General features: G+C 30.9%; 2 protein-coding genes across 7 annotated transcripts in view; one reads left to right on the forward strand and one right to left on the reverse strand.

Annotated features, from left to right (window-relative positions):
• The window catches only part of LOC107446520 (scavenger receptor class B member 1), a 66,691-nt gene that overhangs the window by 46,205 nt on the left and 9,740 nt on the right, over nucleotides 1-10,746 (reverse strand). The gene's annotated exons all lie outside the window — the stretch shown is intronic.
• Nucleotides 6,479-10,746, forward strand: part of LOC139425678 (uncharacterized) — a 22,485-nt gene continuing 18,217 nt past the window's right edge. Inside the window, exon 1 of the mRNA XM_071181107.1 lies at nucleotides 6,479-6,941. Within this exon, the coding sequence (XP_071037208.1) occupies nucleotides 6,612-6,941 (330 nt within the window). The 5' untranslated portion in view covers nucleotides 6,479-6,611. The remainder of the gene's footprint in view (nucleotides 6,942-10,746) is intronic.

The following is a 10,746-nucleotide window of genomic DNA, read 5'->3' on the forward strand; positions in this document are numbered from 1 at the left end:
GCTCTGAGCACGCCTACTTTGATTGGTGATCCGCATCGAACAGTTGACTTGCTACATGTGACTGCGACGTTATCCCCCTCCTGGCGACTATGACACAGGAGCGACTATGACAGTGAACTTAATTAAGCTCTCACGATCAGCACTCAAAAGTACGGTGGTCTTAATACAGCTTTCCCGGTTTCTCACAAAACAGCAATGAATCAACTAGAGGTGTCCATTCATCGAATTCTATCACAGATTTAATTCTAGTGGGGGAGTACTGTAGTGTATCTACCACTACAGAAATATTATTCAAATTCACTAGTATAAAAAACATGTTAACTGGATTCTATGCTGGGGGGTACCTTTTCATAGATGAATGCTGGCATAGGCAATAACTACTAACTCCAAAGTTAATAACAAGTTGAGAAATCAGCCATTAATATTTCTTCACTAATAGTTATAAAATTGCAGGAAAATATAAGCATAGGAATAGAAATTATAATCATAAAATTAAGATGATGTTTCATTTTGACTGTAGTATATCATAAAATGATGATCTATTACAGTAAAAAATTTTATGTAAGTAAATTCTTCTTTCTCCATCACGTATAAATTTGAAATACCCTCAATAATTTTTGAAAATGGAGAGAAAAAATTTAAACACTTTTAAAAATATTTTTTACCCTAGAAAGTAATTTTTTAAAGAATGACGACCACATTAAACATAAACTATGTTATATTTTTCACAGTTGAACGAAAACAAATTGGACTACATTTTAATTTATTTTTAATGGATTTCTCTGCAAATCACAAAAGAGTCCGTAAATTTTCTTGTCAAATTCCGCTCCAATTCATTTTTATTCTGCTTCTCTGAGGGAGTAAAGAGTTTAAATTGAGCGGAAAAAGTTTTCAACAAAATAGTATTACTTTGGAATGAGATTTAATTCTTGGAAAATTTTATTATACTCAGAGAAATGAGTTTTTTAAAAAAATTATTGCATTTTTTTCCATCATTTTATAACTCAACTAAAGTATAGTTTAGAAATGAAAGAAAAGCGTATAGGCTTATAATGTAGTTAATATAAGTTTCTGATCTTCTTCTTCTAATCGAAAATTTTTTTTAAGAAGATCACGAAAAAATGAAAAAGCTATAAGTAGATAGTTTTTTTTTATAGTAGAGTTATTTCAAAAATAGATAATTTTCGGGGGGAGTAAATCTATTCTTAACAATAAACTATTCAATGCTATTTTTTTTATTTATTTTTTTTAATAACGGCAGGCACTGAACTTTCGTTCTTCGCCTTAGAAGATGCCGGAAGTGTCGCTCATTTATCGTTACCCAGTGGGCACCTGTGAACCAAAGTCACGGAGGCGAGCAACATTACCCACGCCACACTGCCACAAATACTCGCTCATAGGGTGGGCCACATTCACACATCAGAAGACAACACAGAGAGAGAGAAACATCCATGCCCAGAGCGGGATTCGAACCCGCAGCCATTGGCTTCGCAGTCAGGCACGCTAACCACTCGGCCACTGGCCGGCTCTTCACTGCTATTAACTTTGACACGGAGAAGAAACAATTCAATATATAAATTATATCCGTTAAAAAATTTGGTAGTTATGGTTATTTTATTATTCCCGAAAAAGAGCTAAAAATGTAATTTATTTGTTACCAGTTTTTACTCTTTTAAGTCTTGATATGGACTTTTAGCCCTGATGTCAGGGACCGATCGAGACAAATTCATGCCCAAGGCCCACCAAATTCTCCGGGCCCCTTACAAAATATTTTGAAATTAAATTACTGAAGTTTACATAATATTTTGAGTAATTAGGCCTAACAATAGAAAAGAATCGATTGAACTGCATCATTCAAGATAAAAAAATCGATGAAATTTTGAAAGCAGACAATTGAGGATTATTTTTCTGAGATAAAGCTTACGTATCCATAAATTAAAGCAAAATATGAAACAGCAAAACTAAAAATAGTTTGGTGACCACAAACAATTGAAATCAGTGATTTTTGCTAAAAATCACTGACTAGCTGAATTGTTTTTTTTTATTGTAAACTGTAATTATTTTTTATTTAGTACTTTAAACCAACGCAAAGTTATCCCACCTTCCCTTAAACATTTTAGTAATTTTTCAGGCCCCTCAAAAATTGTGGGCCTTAGGCAATAATCAGGCCCTGCCTGATGTGGGGAGAGAGTAGTCGACAAAGTCAACCTTTATCTATGAAAAGGTACCAAAATATAAAATCGAGTTAACAGGTCTTATAGTGAATTTGAATTATATTTCTGTAGTGGTATATATCTATACACTAAAGTAACATTCTATTTATATTCTATATATAAGAGATAGAGCAGGTGATATCTCAGAATTTTTTGATACAATCATAAACAATACAATTCTGCAATAAGAATTTTAACGACCATCGAAATTTTCATGACATCATCCATGGGGATGATGTCACGCTTACAGGAAAGGGTAGGGAGCTCTTGAAATGGTGACAAGGTTAATAGGGAGAGGGTAAAGAAAGTGTTACATCACACATTTTAGTTAAAATTAAAGCATTTAAAATTATCAGATTAAATGTATTTTTATGATCAGTTTATATATATTTCTTTCACATTTTGAATCAAAATAAGTACGCATCTGCCCCCTTATTGATATTATTATTATAATAATCTTTAAGACTTCACATTGGCTTAAAAATAAAGTTTGAAATGTGATCAGTTACAGGTGTTTTGTGTTGTTGTTGTATGCCTGTTTTGGGCAGTAGGGGTGCGATTGTTCCTGTTTTTCAGTGGCGCCATCTATGGCCAGGAATTCGATTTCTGCCACGCCATTCACACAACCACAATCCGTTTATAGGGCGGGTTACATTTACACACAAAGGAGAAAGGACATAGAACACACACAGAGAGAAAGAAACATCCATGCCTTGCCCGGGATTCGAACCCAGGACCTTTCGGATGCAAGGACAGTTCCCTGCCCCCTACACAGGCCGGTCGGCACAGGTGTTTTGTTTCTGAACAGTTAGACTAGGTTTATGTAATGTAGCAGAGGCAGCGTTAAAAACTTCAAATTACTAGCCAGTAAATTAGCCAAATATCAAAAGTATTAGCTAAATTTTAATAGTCTTAGCCAAAAGCAAATCTTAAAAAAATCGATATATTTGTTTCCCATTGAAAACTTCAAATCAAAATACAAATTTATTATAAATTGAACTATTTTATAAAAAGCAAATAAAGAATGACTGGGAGATGAAAAATGTATAACAAGGAATAGGTTGAGGTTAATTTTTGATAACTTTTTAGACTAGACTAGAGCATTAATATAAGGATAAACGCGAAGCAACATTTAGTGTTTTTTTCTTAGATTCGTTCTATGTTTTAATGTATATTTCATTTTTAATAATCATTCAAGTCTTATTTTTTGCCCTATGTAGGGGTCAGGGAACGGGCCTTGCATCAGAAAGGCTCTGGGTTAGAATCCCGGGTAAGGCATGGATGTTCTCTGTCCTTACTGTGGGAGAAACGTTGGCCCACCTATAATATCCCCTCAGATGCCTCTATTGACGAAAGGTCATCCTCCAGGTGGGCATTGGAAAAAAAGTCCTATTTTTTAGTAAAAGAATTTTTACCGTCTCGCTTATTAACCATTGACAAAATGGGTAATAAGCGGTTAGCAGTACATTATCGTCTAATTTAAAAAATTGACACACGGAACGTAAGCAAGTGCAAACCTGTTTCAGTCGTGTAAAAACAATAAAGCTCTTAATTAAGATTTTGCATAGAATCTCATACTGTGTCCAATAATTTAGCTATATATTAGGAACTATATTTGTCAACACCATTTTGGACGTGAAAGAGAAACTCTTTTAGACATCACAATCTTATGAAGTTTATTATAGCTATAATTTATATCTTTACATTAATTTGATCCCCTTGTGAATAGTTCATCTTATAAAATTGCGTGTTTCATGTTATAAACACATGAATCTAAATTTGGATATAAAATCTTATTGTGTGTGTTTTCGTCATTTTAATGTACTAAACTGGGATAGTTCATATGAGAAAGTTTTCAAAGATTTCAATGAAATATCACGCGGGGAAAAAACCCAGCTGATATTGACAAACTATAATTTTAAAATTTTCGTCGCTGCAATGACGTGCCTTTGTTCCACTCCCTGCGGTTCAAGTTCAACCGCAGCACCAAAATTAAAACAAAACGAAAATTCCTTTAAAACTTGTTTATTTTATTGTAAAATATAATAATCGATTGCAATCCATAACCATATTCACTAATACAACAATAGAGCGAATATTCATGGAAGACGAGTTATCTTGCCATGAACGAGTTACGTGGTCATAAAAATGAGTAGTAATAGTTGAAGTTCATCTACGTCGCACTAGAGCTGCACAATGGGCTATTGGCGACGGTCTGGGAAACATCCCTGAGGATGATCCGAAGACATGCCACCACAATTTTGATCCTCTGCTGGGGGGGATGGCACCCCCTCTTCGGTAGCCCGACGATCTACGGGCGAAGTCGAGCACTTAACGGTAGAACAGTTTTACGAGGACCAATACCGCACACCCTCGGTCCCTACGCAGACTGATCCAAGTGGTCACCCACCCGCACACTGACGGCAGCCAGTGATGCTTGACTTCGGTGATCTGCTGGGAGGTCATAAAAATGAATTCTTTCCTTTTAAATTTTTTTAAAATAAAATGAATTCTTTCCTTATAAAATTTATTTTAAATAATATTTGAAATTTAAAGTTATAAAAATTTGTTCGAATGTTAGCGATTTTTTTTTAAAAAAATGTGTTTATTCTTGACGGAGACTGACAACGAAAATCTCGGAGATAATAAAAGATTCTGCTTTTATAAATAATTATGACTTCTTCTTTCTGCACTCATATACTCACCTATTTTTTAAATCATTTAAGCGATGTAATTTTAAATAACAAAATTAATTGAATAGAACATAAGAAATAAAAAGAAAAAAAAACGACTTTTTCATTTTTTTTTATTCAGGAACTATACAGCCAATTATGCTAACACATATTGAATTTTGTCAATTAACTTCACATAGTTTACAATTCAAAAATAAATAATAATTGAATTTTATATTATGCATCGTAATAAATATAGTTATTCGTTAAATAAAAAAATAATGACCAATTTTAAAACAGTATTTTGGAATGAAATTATTTTTGAATATAAATGAGTTTCATAATTATGTGCAAACTTTTATTGATATAGTTAAAACGATTTCAGAGCTATAAGGAAGCACGTAAAAAAAAAAAAAAGAAGAAGAAGAAGTAAATTTAACATTGGGATTCAAAATTTCAAATCACCTTCCCGACCATATAGTTGGTTCCATATTTTGGGGGATATTGGTTGCCTCTTCGCTAATTTTTAACCGTTTGCCCTCCGAGTGCTTTAAAATACTGTTTGAACTAATCTAAGAACTAAATCATTCAAAATACATAACACAGTATTTTTATATAATTTTTAAAATCCTTAAAATGATGTTGTTACTAGTCATTGAAGTATAAAAATTCTTAATTTTAGAATGTTGACTGTTGATGGTGCCTCAGAGACGACTTCGGAGTTAAAGTTACGAATCTAAATTTGTAGAAAAGACGTATGTTTATTAAAAAAAAAAGGGTACGTTTTTGTGTTTGTTTTCGCAACTTAAAATTGCGCTTAATTACTTAGCTTACCCCTGAACCATTAAGATTGCATCTTGAAAATCCAATCACTAGATCAGAAGTTATTAAAGGTTTTCTTTTTTCGTACTGCACGTGCAAAGAGTGTAGAGGGTGAAATATTTACTCAATAAAATTTGTAATTTAAGTTTAAAATTCCCCAAACATGATTTTTTTAAACTGCAGTAAAAGTACATTTATTCACGAATAAGTCCCCTTTATTTTTTTTTTCTTCGAATATTTTTTAAATTTACGGGCCTCTTTTTAAATAGGGTTTTTTAATATGATTTGAAGAAAATTTAGATTTCACTGATTAATACTACGTAAGTTTTGCTGCATGGTTATTACAGAAAATAATTTACAGTAAATAATTACAGTAAATAATTTAGCATACAAAAATTTTACAAGTACATAAATTTCGCGTTAAATATTTCTGTTCTCGAAATTTATCACTGTAATAGATTTATTTCTTCGAGAGTTAATTCGACGAACATAAAAGAGAAATACTTAGAGAAATACATAAGTCATTTTTGGATATCACAAATTATTTTTGCCCGTCTCTCTGGAGCCAGATTAGTATTTTTTTTTTACGGAAAAACTCATCGAATTGGCAACCCTGCCGCTGTATAATACAGTAACAAAAGAATATTTAAATATCGAAGAACAAAAAAAAGAAATAATCTCTCTTAAATTTCTAATGTTATGGAATGAATATTTAGCAGCAAGACGCCAGTTAGCCTAAACTTATGAAACTATTTTCTTTTATATCTTTAACATGCATAATTTCAATAAATATTATTTCATTAGATGCCAAGTATAATCCAATAGCTCCTTAACCATATTGAATATGTTATTTTGAAAGAAAATCTAAATGGCAAAGAGGTGCAGATCGAACGATTAAGGATGCATGGATAAGCTTTATATTTTTTGTTTACTGTTATGTGAATTTCTCATCGTGTGTGCCGATATCATGTTTGATACACCTGGAAAACCACGAAAAGGGTATTTAAAATGTCGGACTGGTGTTATGTTAACTATACACCCGGATGGAAAAGTCAATGGAACAAAATACTGCGGAGAATATGGTACTTTTATTTATTTATTTATTTTCAGTGTGTATGTTTTACCATGGCCAACTAGTTGGCCATGGTTTTACCGTATTAAAAAGGAGTGGGACGTTCCATTTTCTCTCTTCGTTTTTTGCTTTTTGATCTTTAAGCAGATTATATTTTCATTTTAAAGCCTTTATTATTGTATACGTTTTTTGTTTCAGTTTCGGGCATTTTTTTAAACAAAAATTATGGCTATTTATTGCTTGCTCTTGAAAGTTTTAAATTAGACAACTTATAAAGAAGTGACTCACTTTTCTTCAAATCCGATCATTAAAAAAATGTATAACTTAACTATTCTAAATTTTTTGACTCTTATTAAATAAAACAATAAAAATAATAAATATTTACTGAAAGTTATATTTTACATGAAATTATCTTTAGATAAACGAATTTTATAATTTGCGAGCAAAAATTTTTCAATTCGCTTAAAAAGCTCTAGACTAGAGACTTGGTGAAATACGCAAAAATAAAATTAACATAAAATTAATTTAAAATTAACGAAAATTAATATAACATAAAATTAATATAAATTTAATTTAAAATTAGCGAATCTTTGGATTTACCTCCCAACCAAACTATATTTCTAAGATTGCGCGGTCACCCCCGATATTTTTAGGATGAGAAAAAAAGGGCATATTTATCCATAACGTACGTTTTGGTGTCTCATTTTGTAATTTAAAATATCGTCTGCAGTAATGAATTAGCATATTTGAGGTCCCCCCCCCTCGAACCTTTTTGATTGAGTCTTAGAACGTTAAGATCCGATCATTAGATCAAAAGTTATTTACGGTAGTCGGTTTATTTTTTGCGCATTGTCAATAACAACTGTGTTGTTGAAAGTAGTGAGATAATTTTGTTGCAGCAAATATGAAAGGGGGGAACTTTTTAATTGCTGTCAAAAGATTAAAGTGAGTGAATTTGATTTTAAAAGAATTCAAAAATTGTAGTTTAAATATAATAGGTAACCTAGTTGTCAAAGTAAATTTTCTTCTGTATTTAAGGTGTTAGGAAAACAATTTATTTTGTTTGATTTTAGTAGCACTTCAGCGTTTTTGTTTATCAGGATTTATATATTTGTTTACAAATCAAAATCTGAGTGAACAATTTTACCATCCATTTAAATATTCAAAAAAAATTCTTTTTTGTTGTAATCATGAGATTTTGACATGCTACTATCAAATTAATATTAATATGAAAAAATTTATATTCCCGGGAAAATTATAATTCTTCAACCCATTTCTTGTCAAGGCATCTTTTTGAAATAATTTTTTTAAAAAGAGCGTTTTTATGCAAGGAAAACGGACTTACGTTTAAATTTTAATTGGATGCTTTTCAAATACACATTTCGTTTATTGCCAGCCAGGTGTTTATCTATCATTGAAGAGTGGTAATCCATAAAAATAAGATCGAAACTAAATTTCCTTCTTTTAGCAAACCATTCTAGTTTTTACAATAAGTTTATTTTAATAAATAATATATGATTTTCTTACATCATATTTTCTGCAAAAAATAGTTCGATACTATGCGTTTTCGAACGGTTTTATTATTGACGCAAATTGCAGGTAAAAATTTCGTCTCGTGATATCGCGTGATCGGTCATATATGATTTCGATAAAAATATTTAAATTATATAATAGGTTAGGATGGGCACGAATTTCTTGTTTATATGGTATGAATTCTAAAAATCATACAAACGAAATTCCGTTCTTTAAAAATATGTTGTTTTTTGATTCCTACTATTAGTTCACCCTATATATCTTGTTTCAAATTTTCAATCGTTCGTAAAATACTTTTTATTCATCCATTCAAGTTCAAATACAATTTTTTTTAAACTTGTAGTCTATGACACTCGATGTTAATACAGTTTTTTCAAATGTTAATTCATTCATTAAATTTAATTAATTAATTTCAGTTTTTTATGAGAGGAAAATTTTTTTAATTATTTAATAAAAAGTAACTAAAATAATATTTTTTCTTTGTTGTCCTAAGTAGGAATTGACTTTAAATTTTTTTATTTTTATATTACTTGTTTCAGTAGGAGTTAGGCAGGGCCTGATTATTGCCTAGGCCCAATAGGCATGGGCCTAGGGCCCACCATTTCTGAGAGGCCTCAAAAATTAGTAAAGGTTGGCTAGCTTTGTGTTGGTTTAAGTACTAGATAAAAAATAATTATAGCTTACAATAAAAAATAATTCAGCTAATCAGTGACTTTTAGCAAAAATCGCAGATTTCAATTGTTTGTGGTTACCTAATTATTTTTATTTTGATATATCATTGTTTTGTTGTTTTATATTTTACTTTAATTTATAGATACATTAACTTTTTTCGTAGAAAAATAACCTACAATAGAATCTTTTTTATTTTTAGGACTACTCATCAGTAATATAATATCAAAAATGTCTTGTAAGGGGCCCTGAAAATTGGGTCGGCCTTGGGCCTGAATTTGTCTTCGGTCCCTGAGTCAGAGTATTGATATTTTCACAAATTAAAAATAGAAACATTTTGCACTTCATGTGTATAATTCAAACAGATATATAAAAATCAGACATTCAATTTGTTATCTATCTATCTATATTATATAAAACGCTAACGTACGTATGTATGTATGTATCAATAAAACCGATGATATTTCTTTTCTCGCGCTGGCAACAGTTTTCATTTTTAATTGATTGGATTCGGNTATTTTTTCTGGTAGACATTCAATTTGTTGTAGTCTGATAAAAGGTTTCTGAAAATTGATTTGTTTAAAAAATTGTGAAGCTGTCGCCAGATGAATTTAGTGCCTGAATTTTTAACATCGTTCAGAACTATTGCGTCGCCCTTGTTTATACATTCCCTGGCCAAATTTCTAGATGCACTGTAAGATTCTATGTAAAAATCTAATTATCAGGAGATACTATACAGTTTTATTGTTTTAATGTGACTGAAACCGATTTGCACTTGTTTAGGTTCGTGTATCAATTGGTTAAATTCGACGATATATGATATATATTTGACGATTGGATAAATTAGACGATATATTATATAAATATAAAATATTTATTATATCAGGTATTATATTAGTATATAACAATAATTAGACCCAATTATTAGAACCACAGTAATAATCTTAATAATTGCATGTTTTGCACGAGTTAATAGGCAGTATTTTTATATTTAAAAATGGGTTTTTATTCAGGAGATTTTTTACATACTTCCTATTTGTATTGTATTTTTAACGTATTGCATTACAATGTTAACCAGTTGATACAAGAACGTAAACAACCTGGGTTTCAGTCTCTTAAAAAGACAATAAAGCTGTATAGTATCACGTGATGATTAAGATTTTACAATCTTATAGTGCGTTTAATAATTTGCCCACGGACTATATATATCAATTAAAAGAATGATACAACAAATTTTTTTTGAAGTGATACTTCTTATGCGACTTTCAACAAGGTTGCGTTAAACGTTTAACGCTACATTTTTATGGGCCGGGAAATCACGTGGTAGGATACAGTTTTCCCCCATTCATTTCCATATTGTTTTGGTTCTCACTAGCATAAATATAATAAAAGTCATAAAAGTATTCGCGATCGCAACGAACTATAGGGGGCGTTGTTGTATGAGACGCTTACCTGCGATTTCCATATGAACCGTCATTCAGTTACTCTGGAGACGTCGTTAATGTAGCGTGTAGCATTGCAACGTTCCTTCTTTAATGTGGCTTATTAAATTTAAAAAAGAAAAATGCTTGATCTTCTTTCTTGTACAACCGAAAACAAAATGGTATCTCTTTTTATTAGAGAAGGAATATCCAAAACACATCGGAAAAATATTTGTACATTAACAGAAAAAAATATGTATATTCTTATAAGAGTTAAAACCTAATGCCCGAGAAATAGTATTACTAAATTTAATGATATAACATGAAAGGCCCATTTAAACTTT

Source organism: Parasteatoda tepidariorum, chromosome 5 (genome assembly GCF_043381705.1).
Source record: "Parasteatoda tepidariorum isolate YZ-2023 chromosome 5, CAS_Ptep_4.0, whole genome shotgun sequence".
Lineage (NCBI taxonomy): Eukaryota > Metazoa > Arthropoda > Arachnida > Araneae > Theridiidae > Parasteatoda > Parasteatoda tepidariorum.